A 23,220-nucleotide genomic window follows, 5' to 3' on the forward strand; every position below is an offset into this window, starting at 1 on the left:
TGAACATACATACATACAAAGAGTATGCCAAATTGAATCGAAAAAAATTTAAAGTTGAAAAATGTAAATAGTTGAAGAGGGTTGCCACTTGTTTACAATCGTCCACACATGAAAACTTAAACTAAAACAAACGAATTTGGCATGATACTTAATAAGTTAAAAAAAATTATATTGATACATAAAAATTGATAAATATAAAAAATGTTGCCACCTACATACATATTTAAAATATTTTTCAACCACAATTAAAAGTTAGCATGAAACTAAAAAGCTTAAAAAGAGATTCGTGTTGAAGATAGTTTCAAAAAGTGTTGCCACCTGCACCAAATATTTTTGGTGTGTTGCCAGACGTTTAAAAAATTTCAGACCACAATTAAAACTTACCATTAAACTGAATATGTTAAAAAAAGATTTTGGTTGCAAATATTTTTAGAAAGTGTTGCCATTTAAAATATTTTTGGAGAGTTGCCAGAAGTTTGAAAATTATTACACGACAATTCAAAATTATAATAAAACTAAATATGTAAAAAAAAATTAGGTTGCAAATATTTTTAGGCAGCGTTGCCACTAATTTAAAATATTTCTGGTGAGATGCCAGACTTTTGACAAGTTTTGAAACCTAGTTCAAATTGGCATGAAAATAAATTGGTTAAAAAAGATTTATGTTTTGTCTATTTTCGAAAAGTGCTGCCATCCGTAAAAAATATTTCAGATGCTGGTTTCGAGACCGTGAAATTTATAACCTAAACAACGACTTGCCCTATATGGTAGTTATCACAGTAAAGCGACTTGAAAAAGATCTTTTGTTTGAAGATGTTACCACCTGTGTGTTAAATTTAATTTTTTAAAGTATGTTTTCTTTTTACGCACATCAGTACATACTCCGACCTTCAGCAGAATTATTTTCTAAGGTTAAGTAAATAAAGTATGGTTAGATTATAATGGTTGTACCAAAACCTGAACTGAAGAACTTTCCAAAGACAGGCCATTCCAGCAGAAAATGTTATGAAAATCATTATCTTACATAGAACATATAAATTTGGAGTCTTACTAAGATCGAAATTGTGCGTCTATGACTTCGACTACAACGAGTTTTTCGAGTTCATACGTTTCAAGGAAGACAAATTTTCAATTAAGAGAACTTGTAATCATACAAATCTACCTAGCAGATCACAACGCTAAGCAGGAAAAGTCTAATCCTTTGATTATTTTTTTACTGAAGAAGTCCTTTTCTTCTCTTCGAACAAATCCCTGCAGCAATGTGACTTGAATCCGTCGATAACACTATCGTAGTTTTCTTAAATCAAATTCGCTCCAAATATCACCGATGCTGAAACAAATATTGACGGTTGTCTATCTATGTAAGTAAACGACAACAGCTTACGTTTCCAGGCCACACATTACTTGTTCGACTAAAATTCTTCCTTAAAACTTTTTAATTGCTTTCCAGTTCAACCAACCGTTCAGTTCTCACTAATTAAAGTCTCTCCACATCAACTTTTATTTCTTCCAATGCAATTTACTGTCACATAAAGTACCAAGAAATTATATGCTCGAGCATAAAGTCGCTCTAGGCTAAAGCGTAAACGCACAACAACAAAAGAAGCGAGTGGGAGACAATCTAACAAAGGATTATAATAAGCACTGAGAGTACATAGTTTAGGCAATTACTTCCGGCCACTCAGCACTCGTACATTGTCTAATTCCATTTCAACTGCGTTCGGGACAATAACAAAGTGCCTTAGCAATAACAACAACAAGAATGCGTTATGACAAAAAATGCGACGTATTCATTACGACCGCTGTCGACGTGCCTGTAACGGAGCTGAACGGCCCAGCAACGCTAAAAGCACTGTAATAGCTACTAGAATAGAATGGCACAGAAGAGCTCTTGGTAACGAGAAAAAGAATAACTGCAATGCTCGCAATAATAATAAATAAGAAGAAGCACAAGTAATTTGCATAACAAAACAAAAAGACCAAAGTCGAGAAAGTTAGACTCGTAATGTCATCAACAATTTCCACTTCGCACTCGGCCTCATGTGCGAGGTTAATGGCAAGAAAAGTGGCAAAATGGTAGGCGCACAACACAAAAGTAATCATAGAAAGTGAAGCCGAGCAACGACCGACGGCGACAACCGAATTTATGGCAGAAGGCAGCCCGAAGATAGAAAGTTGTCGTAGGAGAGTAATGAAGCCACAGTTTGTCATACATATAAACATAACGGCATCTGGCAGGGCGCTGACGGTAGCTCTGAGGATTATATATATTACTGTACCAACTTTTGCGCTGGCTACAGATTATATTTATTTGCGGGGCGCGACTTGTACGCCACCGGCGCTCGTCTCGCAGAAACTTGTGGCAATCCGAAAGTAAACTTTTTATTAGCCTTGGTAGTGCTGCTCGCCACTTCGGTCGCATGACAAATAATCATAAAACGACGGCGAACCCACGGACGTCAACAGGCTAAAGACTTCACTACTGTGGGCGCACGTCATTTTTGTTTTTGTACAAAACAGCCGCAGCAAGCTGAGCAGCTAAGCAGAAAGTCAAATAAGTGTGTTGTGTGCGAAGGAGGTCGGCGAAAAACGAGTTGCAAACGACGGCAGCAGCAAAATCAGTCATGAATGAATTAGTCGTAGCAATCTTGGCCTACTGCGACCGCCCCGCTGGCTTCAAAAAGTTGTGTAAAATTCGTTGAAAAAACTTGAAATGACAAAGAAAAGTTTTTCTTCATAATTTCGCGCTATCTTCGCGAGATTGTTGGAAAATTGAAGTGAAGGTTAATATTTTTATGTTCAGCGGAGCCGAAAAAGTTTTATGGCGTGAAAAAAATAATGGTCGGGAATAATCGGCGCTGAAACGAATGCAGGCTTTACGAAAATTGACGAGGCGCTTATTATCTAGTCTAAATTATTTTTAAATAATAATAATAATAATAAATAAAATACTGACGTTAATGCCAGATGCATTAACATGATACTCTCTGTGCCCTCGCTAAGTCCTATTTTTCGTCTCTTTGAGCAGCTATAGTTTAAAACTAATTTAGAAAGTCATCTTCTAAGAAAAATGTTCTAAAATTGTGATTAGAATACCAACTTCGAGATCTAGGTCAAGTTTTGCTCCTCTCTGCGAGGTATACCGAATTGTTTTCGACCTTGTCTCGCAAGTACTTGCTGGTTAAATAGTTTATTTGCAATAAGTTACAGGCAAAAACTATTCCAGAAAACTTATGTACTTAATAAGTACTTTAATACTTTAGTTTAGTCCTCAGCTACATACATATGCCGTGATAGTAAAGCGAATCGAACTTAAAGAAATGAAAGGGTTTGAGAACTTACTCCAAATTCGAAATTAACTTGACGCCTACGTAGTGAATCTAACTATGGCTGTTCAGTTCAGGTTTGTGCGCAGGTTAGATGCCTATCATTTTCCAACGGTTTTAGCTGCTCATCTTCGGTTTAAAATTGTCTTCATTTTATAGGTGAAGTTACACTGCCTGGCTTTCACGCCATACATAGGCCGACAGGTCTTTTATAACTTTAGATGGAGGTTTATTATTAAGGGGTCAGTAAGGTAATCTTTTTTAATTTTTTTTTTTGCATTTTCTGTTTCGTTATACCCTTAGAACTAATATAGAAACCCACTTTCCCGTTGGAAGGTTTAGAAAAAGGCTTAAAAATAATAATACCGCTCGACGTTCGGAGCGTTCGGAGTGCACATCTGGTACATGTACCACCAGTACACGCCAGTACCTCAAACTTTAAACGCGTTTTTCGCAAAACACACTTTTTTAAACTGGCAGACATGATTCCGGTCGAACTACTCAACTGCTTAATTTTTTTTTTAACGTTCACAAAACGCCTGGCTATTGTCCCTAGTAATAATCATTCATTTGTGTCATGTGTCATTATTAATAATGTCAATACAACTCGCATGTGCTGCCAGTTAGTTATGACCTCTGACTAAGCTAACAACCTTTTCTCTTTTCGAGATCATGTGAGTGGATACCTTTGATACTTTCATTTCGTTCCCTTGCATATGATTTTGTTTATTCTGTATGCTCCGAAGGCATTCCATCTCATCCTGATTCGTTTGTCAGCGCTTTAAGAAATTTCGTTGAGTATCGCTTTTAACAATTTGCGTGTTTCTTGAACTGATTCGGTAGGCAAACGGATGGCAACTGGAACGCTCTTGTAGCCTGGAACGCCTCGCTTCTAAGGTCATTTTCTGACGAAATGCGATGTAAGATTATTACCCTATTTGTCGCTTGGCTAACGATGTATTTATTAGTATTCTTTACTTCGTTTCTTGCGTGGTTAGCCACCTCAGCAGAAGACTTCTGTATAAAAAATATACTGCAGTATTCCTGCAGCTTCAAAGGTCGCCTGAGATTCAGCTCCATGCAATTGATCCCAGCGCCCATTCCATCAGTAATTTTCGATCCATCTGTATAGATATTGAAAGTTCACGTGCTCTGGCTACATCCACTCTCTTTTAGCGTGACGTGAAACCTTCTCTCCCAGATAAGGTGTAAGGGTATCTGGTATCATTCATTTTATAAGATTCTTTATAAATTTTCCTAGTAAAATATATACATATTTCTCACTTATTTTCTTAGAAAATTCTATTAGACAAGACATAGTCATAAAACATCTTCCAGTTATCTTATATTTATGTGCTTTTACACCCATGTGAAAACATATATACTTAACTGTGGCATGAAGACAGTGGCGATAGCGTTACCCAGCTGGGCGTAACGACATTCAGGGAAGGTAATTGCTGTGCACTTAAAGAAACCCAAGCTCACCAAGTGCGGCACTTGACTCGAGCGCCAATCGACATTGTGCGCCCGCCACTTTGGCACAAGGCAATCAAAGCGACCACGTGGCCACGTGGAAACCCTGTAGGAACTATTTTGGCTAATGGAACTAAATTATATACTACATGGACACACATATAGATGGGTATTTGAAATAGTGCCCAACAAAAGCGTTAGTTTTAAGTTAAAAATTCCTATAATAATACATTACAGGGTGTTCCCGTCGAAAAGTTAGTTATAAAACTATCAGAAAACCAACCAAAATGACTTTGAGCTGCCAAATCGTATATTTGGAAGTCTCACAATATTTTTATAGGTACCTAAGACTACCCATACGCTTCATTAAAATACTTAATTGGCAGCTCTAGCTAGATAACTGTCATAAATTTTATTTCTAATAAATTTATTAAGATTTTTATAACAATTTTACAAGGAATAAACCAAAACTTTAAAAATTTAAGATGTGAATATCATCAAAATAATGAAAAATAACCATTCGAGCTGTCCAAACATTCAAAAATTCAACTTAAAAACTGTTAAAAATTACAATTTCCTATAGGGTTGCCACCACCGTACTCTAAAGCTCCACAATGAAGAAGAAGAAATAAAAAATTTGTGGCAAGAACCTTTCAACTATTTAATATGCATACTTATACAAAATAACTGTAAGAAGGGTGTAAAGGTGTGAGCTGCTGTGTGCTCTTGTATACAATAGATGCTCTCACATAGACACTACTAGTTCATGAATTACGTGAGCACGAGTGTGAAGCGCGTGATTTGCATAATTTAAATTATGCACAATATGCAAATATGAATGCATGAAAAGCTTTTATATAATATATTAAATTATATGTGCGCCTTCGCTGAACAAGCTGAATAGGCGAGCGTTGTCGCGTGCAAGCAATATATTTTGTGTGGGTGAGAGGAGAGTGTGGCGGGTGTATGTGCGCTTTTAATTTGCTGATATTTTAAATCATATTAAATAGAATGGCGAAATGTATAAATATGACGGCGAAATATTAGTTCAAAACTCAAACGGACAATATGGGGTCATATGGCTCTGGTTAGTAATATATTGTATATGCAGATCTACATATGTCCACATGAGTAAAATCATTGAAAATGAAAATTTGAAATTTAGCAAATTATTTTTGGCCAAAACACATAAATTTCACCGCATATTCAAAATTACACAGTGTAACAAAATTTTTTTTGAAAATGCTTTATTTATATTCAAATTATCCACTGAAACCGATATAATAGATCAGATAATACGGAGTCGATTAAAATTTTTACACATAACTGTTCGAAAAATATTATTCAGAGATTATCCGTTGATTCGGATAAAATTCGGATAATATGGATAACTGATAAAAACTGACAGCATAATATTATCTGTTGAAACGGATAAAATTCGGATAACATAGAAATACGATTAAAACTTGCCCAAACAAAGAGAACTAGGATAATATGGATTTAAATTTTATTTTCGGTTAATATGGATAACCGATAGAAATTATCAACGAAACTGACGCATATAATTATCCGTTGAAGCGATTACACTTCAAACAAAATGGGTAAACAATTAAAATTTTGTAAGAAACAATATCGTTGATGGGGATAAAATTCGGATGATATGGATAACCGATAAAGACGTTTGCTGAAATGAATTAAGTTTGGATAATATAAAAGTTGAAGTGGATCAAATTCGGATAACATGGAAATGCAATTAAAACTTGCAGAAACGAATAAAGTTCGGATAATATTTATATTTTGTTTTCGGCTAATATGGATAACCGTTGAAACAAATAAACTTCAGACAAAATGGGTAAACTATTGAAATTTTGTCAAAAACTATACACATAATATATGTACATAGATTATCCGATGAAACCGATAAAGTTTGGATAACAAAAATATACTATTAAAACTTTTGCAGAAATGAATAAAGCTTGGATAATATGGATAACTTACTAATACTATTACGCTATACTTGATGGATATCCGGATGTTATATTTTATATGTGGATAATTTGGACTTATATTTTATTTTCGGTTAATATAGGTAACCGATAAAAACTATCGCAGAAACTATCTATATAATATTATATGTTGAAACGGATAAAATTCAGACCATTTGGATAAGCGTTTAAAATTTTGTCAGAAACTCTCCACATAATATTATGCATAGATTATCCGAGATAACTTTTGCAAAAACGGATAAAGTTTGGATAAGATGATTAATGCACACCGACATATTTTATCTTTTCGGCTATCCGAATATCCGGGCTTTTCTATAAGTTATCCGGATATTGGAATATTCCGTGCGTAGGGATAGTGGAAATATTCGGATTGCCATAATATACTAAGTAGAATTAAAGATATAGAGTTTCATTGATTTCTCCTTCTATCCCGTACCCTATAACCTATTACTTCACTCTCCAATACAAATTAAAATTTACTTTTTAAAAATGTGTTAACTAGTGTAATATTTTATTGTTGAATTTTCTATTTTGAGCTAATGGCTAGCAAATTTAATTAATTTCGGCATTAGTGAAAGTGCGGTTACCAAACAAAACGACTGTCATGTTGAATGTGCGAAAGCGTTTTCAAAACCCCGAGGCATATTTTGGCACATGAAATTCGTGTGTTTATGAATACAAATAAGCGTTCGCATAAATCTTTTATCATTAACTTGTGCGATTAATCAAAGACAATTAAAATTTATTGCAACAAGAACAATTAAAATAACTCAGTTTAATATTTGGAACATTTGCATCATAAAATATATTTAATTTTCTCCCCACTTGCTTGCTCTCTCTCTTACTTTCTAGGTCATTGAGGAGCGTATTGTCCATATACCCTATGTACCAGCGCAGCCGGAACCTTACAATCAGCCATCGGGACACGAATTAAAGCCGCGTCCGGTGGGAGAAGAGAATGGTGTGATCGTTTTCAATTACAATCCCGTTAGCGCTGTCAATTACGTAAGTTTATAAACGAGTTTATATAAACACAGTGTTTTTCGTATAATTTTATTTACTATCATACAAATGTATATAGGGGTATATTTACTTTGTTGCTGTCAATTAAATAAAATACAATATTAAAGGAACTGCTTGTAGTTTGTCACTAAGTATATGTTTATGGCTCTGTTTGCAGTTTCATATATAATTTATTTCTAATAAGTTGTTTGAGTTACATTATGTTGTATTTGTATACATTTTTGAATGTATTTCGAGCAATTTCATTTTGAGTTTCAAAAAAGCTTAAACCCCAGCATTTGACTTCGAAATTTTTACATATTTTTTACTTTTCTAAATCAAAACTTTTGTCTGAGTTATTTTAGGTTTGCGACTTTTAAATTTCGAGGTCTTTGGATTCTTAAATTGCCTAGTATTCGAAGCTTTGGTGCTTATTATGCCCTCCCTTGTATTTATATTAAATTCAAGGCAGTTTTCGCTAGAAAATCAGGATATTTGTACTTCATATTGCGCTCAAACATGCTTCTCTCTGTAAAACTATATTGAATTCTGGCTTTTCGAAAGCTTTTCCGAAAAACTTTGGAAAAATTCATTCGAATGCAGGATCAGTCACTGAAATTAAGCTTTAAAGTATTTTTCATTTAATTCTATTAGATATCACTGTCGCCTATTCTTTATGGGTGTAGTCGCGCATCTCTTAATTCGCTGAACTATGTTAATGTTGTCGTATATCTCGTAAAGGTCATTGTTCCATCGTCTGCGGTATTCGCCGTTGCCAATGCGCAAAGGACCATAAATCTTCCGCAGAACATTTCTCTCTAAAATGCGCAGGACCGATCTGGTCAGTTATTGATTTTCCTGTCCTGAAGCTACACTGATAAGATCCAATCAGTTTGTTGACGGTGGCCTTTAATCTTTCACACAATACGCTCGATAGAACCTTATATGCGATGTTGAAGAGGCTTATTCCACGGTAGTTGACGCAGATTGTGGGCCCTCCCATTGCGTGGATTGGGCAGAGCACACTTAAATTTCCATCGTCGGGCATGCTTTCGTTCGACCATATTCTACAAAGACGCTGATATATGCTTCTTATCAGTTCATTGGCCCCCGCCACTTTGTTGTTCTTTAGACAGGTAATTGCTACATCTGCTCCATCGTCATCGATTGGGGAGTCGGGTTCCCCATCTTTGTCATTCACCAGGCTGGAGAAGTGTTCCTTCCATAATTTTAGTATTGTCTGGGCATCAGTCACCAGATCACCTCTGTGGGTTCTACAAGAGTATGTGCCGGTCTTCAAATCTTCTGTTAGTCGCCGCAACTTGTCGTAGATTTTTCGAACAATACCTCTTCGACCAGCTTATCAAGCTCTTATTGCTCACTCATTTCGGCATCTCTCTTGTTTTGTCTGCAAATACTTCTCGCTTCCCTCTATAACAATCGATATCTATACCGCAACATTGCGAGGTAGGCTATCCGCTTTCTTTCCACTTAGACCTTCGACACAGAGGCTTATGCGTATCTTCGCTGCAACAAGATAGTGGTCTGAGACAATGCTAAGACCTCGGAGCGTACGCACGTCTAAGGTACTAGAGAAGTGTCTTCCGTCTATCACAATATAATTGATCTGGTTGGTGACTTTTCGCTTTTCGATCCGGAGACAGTCAGATAGGTTAATGAATTTTCATCCACTGGAATCTAGTAGTACAGATAACCATATTTCGAGCCCCGGCGAAGTCGATCAACCTCAATCCATTTGGGGATGTTTCACGTAGGTATAAACGGAAATTCGAAGAAAACAACTTGGCTTGTTAAGGAAAATCTCGAAATACTTGATTCTGTAGGAGTAAACCATGGCGATAAAAAGTTACAAGCTATTGTTTAGACTTTTGAGTAAACTTTTCCCTCACCATGGAGGCTCTTGTTGAACTTGATCACCCTTTTTCATGGCACTCGATTACTAAATGGATAACTGTGGAACTTGCGAAGCACATAGGCGTATAAAACAAGCAGAGTTTATGTATTTTCCAATCAATTTATATAACAGCTACCTTTCGATTAGCATGAACCTAAACTGTCTACGCCTTTAAGTAAATATATGCATGGACTTTCTCGTATTGCCGACCTTGTCTCAGGACGAAGCAGACTCCCGAGCAAATTCTGGTTCTATGATAACAGGCTTTATTATTAGACCAACTATAGACGACAAGACTTCTAATTCACTTGTAACTCTAACTAAGAAGACAGAAAGGGTTAAGTCTTAAGAGTCAAACTAAAAAAAAAACGTTCGAATCGGCTGGACAACAATCGACTTTAAATTCTTATTTCACAAATCATTCCTCAAGTGGGTCAAGCTGTCCCAAATTATATGTCTTAACTGCTCATTACAAATACATAGATGAATAATAATGACGCGTGTGGCGCCAAATGCTGATTGTGCCAGTGGCAACAGCTGCCGCTAATTAGCCAACGGTTCAATAAACTGTAACGGCGCGCGGCAAATATGGCGCGAAAAATCTATTAAATAATTGGGCGCCCATGCAAAATGTAATGTAAGAGTGTGTGTGTGTGGCAATTCAATTTGAGCGCGTGCAAGTGCTGGCACCTGCAGTTGTATGCGTGTGTCTGTCTGTCTGCGTGCGGATGTTAAGCAACCGCAAATTGTTCAAAACTTTCTGGCGTTTTGCAGTTGACTAGGCAAACGGAGAGGCAAAAACAACAGCAACACGCGATTATAACTCACCAAAAAGTATTTGTATGTATGTATGGGTGTGTAGGTGAATTTCAGTGTGTTCACGCTTGACTGGCCGCAATATGCTAAATGAAATTTGTAGCGGGGCGTGGCGGGCATTTGTCGAAAATTTAATTACTCGCAAAAATAAAATCGAATTGTGTGCTGCCGTTGTTGCCATTGTTGTTGCTGTTGTTGATGAAAAGTTTGCCAGCGCACGGGCGGCCAGCAAAAACAATAGCAATGCCGAGTGGCGGCGAATCAAATGAACAGTTAGCACATCCATTGTCGAAGGGAATCAATTGTGAATGAATACAAGAACAACAACAACACAATTTCACACGCTTACCGAGTGTAATGAAATTAAAATGAATTAAATTTAAATGAAATTAAGCGCGCATGAATTGTGCGAACAAGTAGAGTGGCTTTTGCGCCGATGTTGACAGCGTCATCGCGCTGGGATGGCGGGGACAAGTGGTGGCATCGACTGTTGCTGCACGAGTCTGTCATTGCCATTGTCAATGACATTCCGAGGCGAAGTGGCAGGTCGCGCTGTGTGGTGTTTGTTTATTCAAGTATTCAAGTATATACATATATACATGTTTATATATGTACATATATGTGTATATATATATATTCGCTTGGGCTGTAGTTGACTGACAGCATCGCACGTCATCGTCTGTTTGGCTTACTGACCACTGTGACCTAACTCAACCAATGACGTCACTGCTGCTGTCGCCTGTTTTGTCTGTCCGTGCGGCTCTTTGCTGTGCTGCTCATCGCCGCCAAAGATTACACAATTTAAATGGTTGTTTTTGCATTTGTAATCATTTGTAAATATTCCTCGGGCCGCTGGCGTTAATGAACTTCTTTGCTTCCGCTTGCCAATATTTTTTTTTTTCAATTTTTATACACTTGCAACATGTTGCTACAGAGTATAATAGTTTTATTTACTTAACGGTTTTACGAACCACCGAAAACTAAGCGCCATAGATATAGGGTTATATAACGGGTTTTTCAATAAGGACTCTACAAAAGTCGACCGATATGGACAGTAAACGACGTCATATTTTTTCTTGCCCTTTTGTCATTTCTCTTCAGTAAGGTTTGCCATTTCATCATGGAAAGGTATACCATCTAACGAGTCGAAATTGTTAAAATATACTATCGAAATTCAGTCAGTGATCTCAATTTTGAGAGCGCTACGTCCAATTTATGGTCGTCAGTCATAATCGCCCTGTCAGACCAACAATTGAGCGTCTAGTGAAAAAATTTTAATCCACATGCACAGTACAAAATTTTCTCGTGCCAGTGAGACAAAGAAGTGTCCGTAGTGTCGAGAATAATACTGTCACTAACACATCAACTGAGGAAGACCAAAATCAGTCTCTCACACTTCTTTCTCAAGCTTTGGGCAACTCTGTGAGGTAGTTGTATCGAATTTTGTGAAAAGGTCTTGGTCTACATCAGATCAAATTGACGTAAAAACTGAACCCGCTTGATCACCAGAATCGGCGTATGTTCGTGAATTGAGCTGAGTAACAAATTGAAAATGATCCGGATTTTCATCGAAAAATCATCTTCAGCGGTGAGGCTCATTTCTGGCTAAATGGTCAGCAGCAATCCACACGCACTCTAAGAGTCACCATTGCATCCCGAAAAAATTTCGGTTTTTACGGTTTATAAGCCGGCGTCGTAGATCTTCCGTGATGATCAAGACCGGCACGTTACTGTGAATGGAAATCATAAATGGCCCAGTCAATTGGCCGCTTCGGACGTGCGATTTCATACCGTTAGACTATTTCTTGTGGGGTTATGTCAAGTCTGTGGTCCATGTCAACAATTGATGAACTTCGTACGAATATCGAACGTGAAATTGCAGCAGTATTGCCCGATTTATGAAACCGCCGAAAATTGGGTGCAGCGTCTGATCTTCTGCAAGCGTGCCCGTGGTGGCCATGCAAAAAAAATTGAGTTCCTCCATATATAAAGATATCAAATGTAGTTTCACAGGAACAAAGAATTTCATTTTATTAAAAAAAAAAACTTTGGCAGCGCTCATAACTCGAACTTCTATAATTCGAAGTTCTCCATAACTCGAACTCTTGAATTGGCAATAGAAGTCAAGTTTCATATAAATTTCCTTCATAACTCGAAATCTCTCTAAGGCTTTGTGGTTTATGGTGATTCGAGTTAGGGAAATCCAACTGTATATTTTGCTTGGCTTCCGATCCTCTGGTTGACATTTTACAGCTTAAGGTATTTTCTTGGCATTGATTTTTGCTAGTTACAAGAGTATAAAATGTTCGGTTGCACCCGAACTTAGCCCTTCCTTAGTTGTTCTTATTCTTCTTCTTCTTGGCAATTACTCGCGCTCATGCCTTCGACTGTCTGCTTGTCTACAATGCAAAGGTGACTTGCTCGGTATTCACTTCCTACACGTTTAAAGAAAGCAAAAGTGTTTTGGGAAATTTTTTGCTATTTTGTGACGGAAGAGGTGAAGAGGCAGTCTATGTCATCGCTAGTTCAAGTACGCCAAATGTTGCAAAAGACAGCAAAACTAAAAACAAAGCAAATCGCAATATTTAATTTATTGAGACACGGTAAGGTGAAGCATGATCAGCTGAGACCTAGACAAGGTGAGGCTGAAAAATCTGTTATAGCTATAGAAATGTATCTTTGTGTACCGATTTGGGGACTAAGCATACATGTGTGTTCTATAAAATATATAGGTTAGCTCATAGTTCGAAACATTTCTTTATAAACCTCGGTCTTCGATAATAGCCTCTCGCACAAGAGTTAATTGACCAATGACCGGTTTTTGCTCGATTAAAGCGCTAATTTGAATCGATTTAACCAATTTACAAAATAATAGTTTTATTTTACCAAAGAAACTAAATTCTTAATGGAATTCAAATCGAATTGAGACTGGAATACAACTCGGCGGCTTGCTGTCACACTGAAAAATTGACTGGGTTTAACTCTGCTGGTTGTTGTCTAGGCTGTAAATTTGGTTGTGTGCATTGATAAAATAGCAATCAGCTGATGAATTTTAATCATTAGAAAAAATACATAATTAAGAACACAAGCAAATATAGCAGCTGATCGTTAATCGAGCATATCGTCAATAGTAGCCGGCTATGCGAAAAACAAAAACTGGTTTCTCGATGTATGATAAAAAGTCTATTTTGGAATCCATATCAACTGATACTTTTTCATATAGACTATTTTCGGTAAAAGGCAAACGGGTCTGTGTCAGTGATTGTGTAGAATTTTATTCGATGGTTTCGGCCGTCCTTTTACTACTACTGAAAAGTCGTTGTGAATACGAAGAAAATCGAGTCTCGAGTTGAAAGTTCGGCTTGGAAAATTTTATAAAGATAGCACGAAAATATCCCCTCCTGTTGGAAAGTGGATTTATGATTCAATTCAATTAACTTAATTTCATCCGAGTCGAGAACGATGATGTAAGGTCTTCAGAGTCACGAAACAACTAATTCATAGTTGGCAATCAATAGTAATGGGGATTCGAGAAATATTTTTTAAACCTTTTCGGCAACTATTTTCGTCAAACTAATATGGTTTTCCGAACACCGCATTAAACTCTGAGACAGAATATGAAACTGTTGAATTTCTGGAGAAAGGAGAGTTTTGGCTTTGGTAGGCAACGGATTATCAAAACTACTTGGTCAATGTGAACAACTACTTCGTCAGTTATTCGATACCAGATTTCCGTGATTTCTTCTTGGTCTTAGAGGCAGATCTTAAATGTTGTGGATGTTAGAATGCTGAGATTTTATTTTTTATATATGTACATCTTCTTGCCGGATATTAAAACTCTTCACAATTATTTTAAACATTTATTTATTTATTATTATTTTTATACTTTGATATATTTTCATTATCTTATAATTTATTTTTTTATTTTGCTTTTTATGCACCAAAAACCACTGTACTGCACTGAATACCACAAAACTCACAGAAGAAAAAGTCGAAAGCACAAAATTCGTCAAGCGATTCGGATATATCGTCTTCGGAGTCACGTGGCTCTTCGCCCGATCGCAGCACACCCGATCGTCGTAAGCTGAAATTGAAAAACTCATTCACGAAGCTGTTGGCGAGCATGGAACGACGATCTTCCAGCAATTCCTATGACGAATATGATGAAGACGACGATGAGAATGATAATGATGATGCGGACGATGACAACGATGAGGAGAATGAAGTGAAGGACATAGCTAAGACATTAACCAATGTCATCGAGGAAAAGGCAGAGGATGATGACATCGATGATATTTGGGCTAGCAAATCGCCAGAGTATCAGCCAGCCACGCCCACATATATTAAAAGTCAATTTGGCAAAGACTTAACAGCCATTAAGGGTAAAGCTAAATTTCCCGAAGATGTGCCACTACCAAGCATACCGACGCGTCCGATCGCACCGGTAAAATTAACTGAAAGCAAACCTAACGCACTTAGCAAGCCGCCAGGCGATTTAGGTTCCCAAATAACTAAGACTAGTGATAGTAGTAGCGGTAGTAGTAGTAGTAGTAGCTTAAGCAGTGACATTGATATTGAGGCGAATTTTAACGAAGCCCAGGACGATGATGATGATGACGGTAGCAAGACTTTGCGTGAGACGGTAACCGCGACGAACATGAATTCGCAACAAGCGGCGATAAAATCGAAAGAGCAAAATTCAAAATCTCTAAACAAGCAGTTGGCGGATATATTGGCACACAATCAGGTTTTCAAACCGAACTCGAATACGTCCAGTACAAACGGTTCGCAGTTGCAGAGTGTAGACTTAAATGTGAATTATGATTTCAGAAGCAAAAATACTATTCATACAGAAAATCAATATAACAGTTATGTTCCAAATAGAGATAATGAACTTGTCTATTCTGATTCATTATATGACATTCAGTTTAGTCGCTCAGCGGTTGGTGGCTCCAAAATACTGATGAACTGTCATCCCTGCAGCGCGGAGGAATATGACGGATTGGAGTTCGAGTCGCGTTTCGAGTCGGGCAATCTGGCGAAAGCGGTGATGATTACACAAACCTACTATGAGCTGCACTTGCGTTCGGATTTGTATACGAGCCGCTCGAAGCAATGGTTCTACTTTCGTGTGCGTCGTACGAGAAAAAATGTCATTTACAGGTAAGTGAGGTTATGCCGCAGCTTGAGAAAAAAATCAAGCATGCATACAACAAGGCATATTTATATATGTGACCTGGTCTACAAAAAGGGGCGTAGGTGTCAAAAAAAAGGAGAACAATTAATGAGATAACGAGAAACTGACGATTATTTTTAACAGCTTTTCCCAGAAAACTAGAAACCATATTATGGTTGTATGGTTTAACAATAGGTCGGAAAGGGAAGGTTTGTCCAAAATAAAATTTAAAACTTTAGCGAAAAAGTCTTAAAAACTTTTCAAATGTCACAATGTTTCTTGATGGAATATCACTACTCCCTCGAAATAATTACTTTCCAAGATCTTGAGTTCATTGTAATCTAACATGGTTCAGACCTTGCTGAAGAGAGATCCTAAACTAAGAACCATCGAACCAGAACTAAGTTAATTATGTAATATTTATTAAAGTTTTGGGGCCATCCAAATTCGTTTAAAGTAGCTTATTTAATTCATCTCAAATATCGGTGAAATATTACAGATCTTCGATTCAAGATTGAATCTTAAGAACTAATTATTTTACAACAAAGTTCAACAAGTAACTCTTAAATTAGATCAACTGATATCAAAGGGTGCTATAGTCGTTGAATTTGGTACTTGATTCATGGGGAGTTGGATCGGAGGGATGAAGAGTCTCTCTAATACTAGTTTGATGTGCTTTTCATATTTAGACAAATATTTTGGTTTTCCTCTTAACGATTGAAAGTAGATGAGCTTTGAGAAGTCATTTTCTTACAAACATGCTCTTATGTAAAAAGTTCATTCTAGTACTGGCAGTATGGAGGTTCTCTGAGATTGAGATCACGTTCCAGCTCACAAGCGTTGATCAGTTGTAAAACTCTAAAGTACCCGATGAATTCACATATTTCTGCATAACTAAGAGAGTCTTCAGAAAGTATTTCATAACAACACCAACCTGAGGTTCCTACAAGTTTAGGGCAGGTTGCAGGTGACTGCTTCATTTTTATGAAAAACGTATGAGGAGTTTTGGCATTAATTACATAGAGAAAGAAAGAGAATCGATCCGAACGCGGTTAGGTCTCCAAAAAAACAACCATTGGATGGATAAAATCCGTGATAGTTTCGGTTACGTAGAACTGGTTTTAATGGGAATTATCTCCGCATGACTCTAACCACCGCTTTGCATGTCCAGCTAACCCTACACATCTGACACCCCTCTCCTTATGGTCCAACTCCGTCGAAACCCAACGTTTCCTGGGCCTACCGTTGGGTGACGTCGATAACTTATCTGAACCTACCACCTTACCTTAACGGAGACTAGATAACCGTTAAAACAACTTCAACAAAAGAACGCTTCATAATTTCCAAATTTCTGTCGCTGGGAATCGAACGTAAGATTTCTGAAGCCAAAGCTACGAACTCAATGTACTCTTCTTCTCCTTAATTGCCGTAGACACCGCTTACGCGATTATAGCTGAATTAACAAAAACACCAATTGGATATTCCAAGCGAAGCCAGGTCCTTCTCCTCCTGGTCCTTTCAACAAAGTGGAGGTGTTCCTCTTCTTCTGCATCCCCCGGCGGGTACTGCGTCGAATACTTTCAGAGCTGGAGTGTTTTCGTCCATCCGGACATGACCTAGCCAGTGTAGCCGCTGTCTTTTAATTCGCTGAACTATGCCAATGTCGTCGTATATCTCGTACAGCTCATCATTCCATCGAATGCGATATTCGCCGTGGCCAATGCGCAAAGGACCATAAATCTTTCGCAAAACTTTTCTCTCGAACACTCGTAACGTCGACTCATCGGTTGCTGTCTTATAGAGTTTGGCTTTTGTTCGTCGAGAGAGGACTTTACTTTTCAATTGCCTACTCAGTCTGAAGTAGCACCTGTTGGCAAGAGTTATTCTGCGTTGGATTTCCAGGCTGACATTGTTGGTGATGTTTACACTGGTTCCAAGATAGACGAAATTATCTACGACTTCAAAGTTATGACTGTCAACAGTGACGTGAAGCAAAGTCGAGAGTGCGACGACTGTTTGTTTGATAACAGAAGATATTTCGTCTTGCCCTCGTTCACTGCCATTTGCTTTGCTTCCTTGTCCAGTCTGGAGAAAGCAGAACTAACGGCGCGGGTGTTGAGGCCGATGATATCAATATCATCGGCATACGCCAGCAGCTGTACTCTGTGCATCTGCACCATATAGCAGGTCGGGAATAATGAGTGACTTATAGAATTTGATCTTTGTGCGTCGAGACAGGGCTTTCTTTTATCCGAGGCTGTTGTTTCCTTTTTATTGGGGGCGTTTTTTACGTAGCGGGTCCCACACCCAGCACACAACCCTGTGGAGGGATGTTTCGCCCTCTCACTTTAGCTCGCCCTCAAACGAATGTTCTTTGGCTATTCAGAAGATACTTGGTCTAAGGACGGAAGTTGTGGACTGCTTGGGCCATATTTAGAAAAATCGTTTCTGGCGCTCAGAGAACTTTCCTCCCTTGCGTGAGCTTCTACACATGACTTCATCCTCACCACAAAGGAGTCTTCTAGCTTTCCGAAATAAATACTGTTCATTTCCAAATAGAAAATTTAAAGAATCTACTGATTTGCCACATTCATCTACTTTAGATTTTCAACTTAAAGCCTCAAAGAAGATCGAAATGGCATTCAATTTTAGGTATCATAAATCTCCCACACGAAGTTAACATACAAACTATATATTTACAAGTGTCAGTTTTCATAGATTACCAACATGACTTGAAATTCAACAGCATTGAAAACCATTAGGAATCAATTTTCAACCATTTTCCACTCATCCTTTGATTGGAACTCGTAGAGATCATACATATTCCACAACCACACAACCGTCCATGCACCCATATCACACCCATCAAGGCCACACACATACAACCCATAGCAATGCTCCAATTTTCCACCGGTCAACGCCAACTAATTTGCAAAAAAAAAATGTTTTTCATTTCATTTCCGCTTTCAAATTGCTTCGTTCATGTTGCACACACGCCAACGACGCCTGCTGACGATGCTGCAACGTGTCTCTGGCGCCCTCGCCACTCATGCCACTGTGTGCAACTGTGCAACATGCAAACGGTTAACACGACACAACATGCATAACGGACCATCATCGCCATGACGCAAAAGGTTCTCCATCGTCAACCTGGTGAAATCGGATAGCCTGTACAACGATGGCATGCGCCCGCTCATGTATTCGACCATCAGCGCCAAGCAGATAAACGAGGGCTGGAGGCGTTGTGGCACAAATATCGCCTACTATCGCAATGATGATGAGTGAGTTTATTATGATGGCAGACGAAGCCGCTGCCAAGCAGGCACTGCCATATTTATGTATATGTATGCATGCATACACTTACATATGTAGATGTGTGTGTGTTGGTAGCATTTCAAATGAAAATTCCAATTATAGTCCATTTTTCATGGCAATGCCTTGTAATCTCCCGTGAATGTGTTGATTTAAATTTCCCACATCCTTACTCTCTCTCTCTCTCCCTCACACTCTCCCCATCTTTTATCTCGCTTTGCAGCACACCATCAGAGGAGGAGGACGAGAACAGCTCCTACACGTTAACGTTTAATATTGAATTTAAACACGACAACGATACGGTGTACTTCGCACACAGCTACCCGTACACCTACAGTGACTTGCAGGTGAGTGCAACAAACACACGTACTCACAAACACACATGAACGCCTGTGTAAATATGAAAGTGTGTGGACACTCGAGACCCTCATTGGCCTCTTAAGGACCTTTGGGTTGCCTTCGAGTGCGGCCAATTCGTATTTGCGACTGTGGGTGTGTGTGTGTGTGTGTGTGAGTTAATTAATAAAGCCAGACAATCATCATTTTAATACTCAATTTTCACATGTCATGCTTAATTTTGTTTTTTTGCAGGATTATCTGATGACTATACAAAAGGATCCTGTCAAATCGAAATTTTGTAAATTAAGACTTCTGTGTCGCTCGCTTGCGGGTAATAATGTGTATTATTTAACGGTGACAGCGCCGGTGGCGGATGAGGAAGCGATGCGGGTGAGTGTGGTTGCCATATATGTATGTATGTAGATATAGTAATCCACTTTACTTTACTTTTTTTTTTATTTACCTTACAACAAAAGAGTTTTCAATATATTTATGAGAAATATTTTCAAAAAAGTGGTTGCCACCTTTTACAATTTTTTGAGTGTGGTTACCATACTTTTATTCATATTTTCATTACAAGAAAAGAGCTTAGTAAATATGAAATATTTTCGTAAAAAGAGTTGCCACTTTTTGAAAATTTATTATTAAAATTATAGAAAATATATATAAAATAAAAAACACAATAATATGAGCTTACAGCGTGATTTTTTTTTATTTTAGAAGGGTTGTCACCTTTTTAAATATTTCAATTGAAAAAAAAATTAAAATAATTATTACAATATGAGCAACCAACTAAAGAGCCTTTAAAAAACATACGTTTAAATAAATTTTTTAACAAGTGTTGCCATATAATAAAATAATATTATTTATTTTATTTATTTATTTACAACAGTTTACACAGCAATAAATTACAGCATAAACTTTAATATAATATAATAAAATACATATTATAGGAAAAAAGCTAAATAGGTTTAGTACAAATATTTTATTTTTGCTTATCGAAAAGTAATTCTTTGACTATCAATAACAAGGATTGGTAATTAAACAAATATATATTCGAATATCAGTAATTTATCGAATAGAGCTTAGGAAAAATATATAAAATATACATATATTACGGTATTATTATTAGACACCCAAACACAAAAAGCGTTCCTTCTTCTTCTTTATTGTGGTAGTCATCGCTTACACGGTTATTGTCGAACATCTTACATTTTTAAACAATCTTAAGAATGAATACTCTATTCTTACAATTTGGTACATAAACTATACTTTGGTAACAACCTTGTTAAGTTTTTAAATCATCGTGAAAAATAATAACCGAAAACACGATGCTAACCGAATCCGTATATCTGATATAGTACACAAACATATATTAACCGGACTATATCGACTTCGAGATATTTGTATACTCCTAAGCCTGATCAACAGTAATCGATATTCTTGATCTACATACTATAAATAACTTTCGATATTTTTCGATAAAAATTTCATGGAAACATTCTTTCAGTCAACTTTAAGTTCAAATGTTATTGAACCAAATTGAAAGTGCTCGATAACGTCTAGTTTACTTTTAGATTAAACCGATTAACACTTGGCAGCGAAAAATTCTGTTTTTTTTTACTTTTAAAGTTATTTATAATTTATAGATTTTCTAACAACAAAGGTTGGGATTTACATAGATTTTTTATACCATTTTATGAATTTAATTTTTGACCATTATTCACATTTGATCGTGAATACTTTCAATTTGTATATGTCGATGAAAATAATCGATAATTTTGTGTTGTTGATCGATAATATGCAATCGATAGAAATCAGTGAATTTTTTAACCTTAAATCTCAAGTCGCTCAAATCAATATTTCATTTTGTCTGTCGAACTTCATCGAAGAGTTGACATTTTATCGATTTTTGGGTTATTTCTGTCAGACTTTAATTATTATAATTCGATATTTTTATACCCTGAACAGGGTATGTTAAGTTTGTCACGAAGTTTGTAACACCCAGAAGGAATCGTCGGAGACCCTGTAAAGTATATATAAATGATCAGTATGTCGAGCTGAGTCGATTTAGCCATGTCCGTCTGTCTGTCCGTCCGTCTGTCTGTCTGTATATATACGAACTAGTCCCTCAGTTTTTAAGATATCGTTTTGAAATTTTGCAAACGGCATTTTCTTTGCAAGAAGCTGCTCATTTGTCGGAACGGCCGATATCGGACCACTATAACATATAGCTGCCGTATAAACTGAACGATCGGAATCAAATGCTTGTATGGAAAACTTTCACATTTGACAAGATATATTCACGAAATTTGGTATATAATATTTCCTAAAGCAACAATGTAATCTCCGAAGAAATTGATCAGATCGGTTGACTATAGCATATGGCTGCCATACAAACTGAACACATAGTTACTAACAGAAATGCACCTGTGAAGGGTATTTAGCATTGGCAATACACTTTTAAAAGCGATTTTTCCAATCCGCGAAACACTTTTCATAAACACCCCTTGCCTTTTGCTCCTTCAGCGAATTTTGTTTTATCTCTTCGATCGACTGAAAACGGATTCCATTCTGATGATTGTTGTCTTGTTTGCATAAACTCATAACTCATCGGCTGACTGATCTCCATGAATGTGGGATCGGAATTCGCACGATCAAGCATGTCCAAAGAGACCCGTTTACGGTATTCTTTTGAAGAACAGACTCGCGAGAGATTTCGAGGTCTCTTGGCATCTCCCTAACGCTTGTCTGACGACTTTCAAACATATCTTTTACTTTTGTAATATTTTCATTAGTTGAAGAGGTCGAAGGTCGTCTCGAACGTCTTTGAAGGCTTTGTACCGCTCGTAGGCCTGTGGTTTTGATAAAACCGTAAGCCTTTTTCAACATTCGCAATGATTCCTCACACGAAATTCGGTTATAAATACAAAATTTGTGACAAATTCTTTGTTCGAAATTTTAATTCATTATAAAAATCGCAACGCTCTACGAAGGTGTACCGACTTAAGCAGCTTCTGTAAACCAACTGGTTGTTAGATCGCCCTCATATTTGATATAGTAAGTATCAATATAGCAAAATATATGGTTTTGAATTTTATTACAATTTTCGTGTACTTTTTGCCACAATTTAAGTTGATTAAATAAAAAAGAGTTAACTCCTTCGAACAGCTAATCAAAATAAAGAAAAACAAACTCAAGGATACCGAAGTAATTTATTAATAATATACTCGTACATTATTTATTTCGTCTCACAGCAAGTCTCTTTCTTATTGCTCCATTAAGTCATTTTGCAGTCTTTCTCTCTCCGACCATCAATAATCTTCGTCCATTGTGTGCTATAAATTCTATTTTATTACTTTCTGCAAAGGAAAGCAAGAAGAAGCACTAGAATAACGAAGCGCAGTAGAAATTACCGCTATTATTTATGCAAAAGCATGAAATTAAATGTGCTGAAAATTAAATGCAAAAATTTATAGCTTTTAAAGTATTTGACGACGGAAAATGTTGCGCATGAATTTTTTATGTAACTGTAAATACAAACGTTGTACAAATAGCGCAATATATGTGGATATGTATGTATATATGCATAAAGTACATATTTACATATGCATATGATCACTTCAAAAATATACTATTTTATCAAAAGCTTACACATCGCTGCTTCTAAGCTCAATATTAGTAGATATAGCTTACTTAATTCTTTATATATACATATGTATACCTAAGTGTGCGGTTGAAGTCTCTAGCAGCACATAAACGCTGACTAAAGCTGATTCTGCTGCAATGAGCTCATACATAATCCTCGATTAGCAACGTAATGACTTCCGGTCCCTTGTTGCAAGCAAGTTGCTA

General features: G+C 37.0%; 2 protein-coding genes across 7 annotated transcripts in view; one reads left to right on the forward strand and one right to left on the reverse strand.

Moving 5' to 3' along the window:
- LOC120775196 (glutamine-dependent NAD(+) synthetase) overlaps nucleotides 1-23,220 on the reverse strand; it is a 182,319-nt gene that overhangs the window by 131,699 nt on the left and 27,400 nt on the right. The gene's annotated exons all lie outside the window — the stretch shown is intronic.
- The window catches only part of LOC120775195 (cytosolic carboxypeptidase Nna1), a 166,686-nt gene that overhangs the window by 116,625 nt on the left and 26,841 nt on the right, over nucleotides 1-23,220 (forward strand). For 3 of the 6 annotated variants that reach the window (XM_040105256.1, XM_040105250.1, XM_040105252.1), the window contains exons 3-7: nucleotides 7,658-7,810; nucleotides 14,521-15,701; nucleotides 18,849-18,995; nucleotides 19,250-19,373; nucleotides 19,618-19,755. In XM_040105256.1, coding sequence (XP_039961190.1) covers nucleotides 7,658-7,810; nucleotides 14,521-15,701; nucleotides 18,849-18,995; nucleotides 19,250-19,373; nucleotides 19,618-19,755 — 1,743 coding nt within the window. The remainder of the gene's footprint in view (nucleotides 1-7,657; nucleotides 7,811-14,520; nucleotides 15,702-18,848; nucleotides 18,996-19,249; nucleotides 19,374-19,617; nucleotides 19,756-23,220) is intronic. The other 3 variants (XM_040105251.1, XM_040105253.1, XM_040105255.1) reach the window with 2 other exon arrangements.

This window comes from Bactrocera tryoni, chromosome 4 (assembly GCF_016617805.1).
Source record: "Bactrocera tryoni isolate S06 chromosome 4, CSIRO_BtryS06_freeze2, whole genome shotgun sequence".
Lineage (NCBI taxonomy): Eukaryota > Metazoa > Arthropoda > Insecta > Diptera > Tephritidae > Bactrocera > Bactrocera tryoni.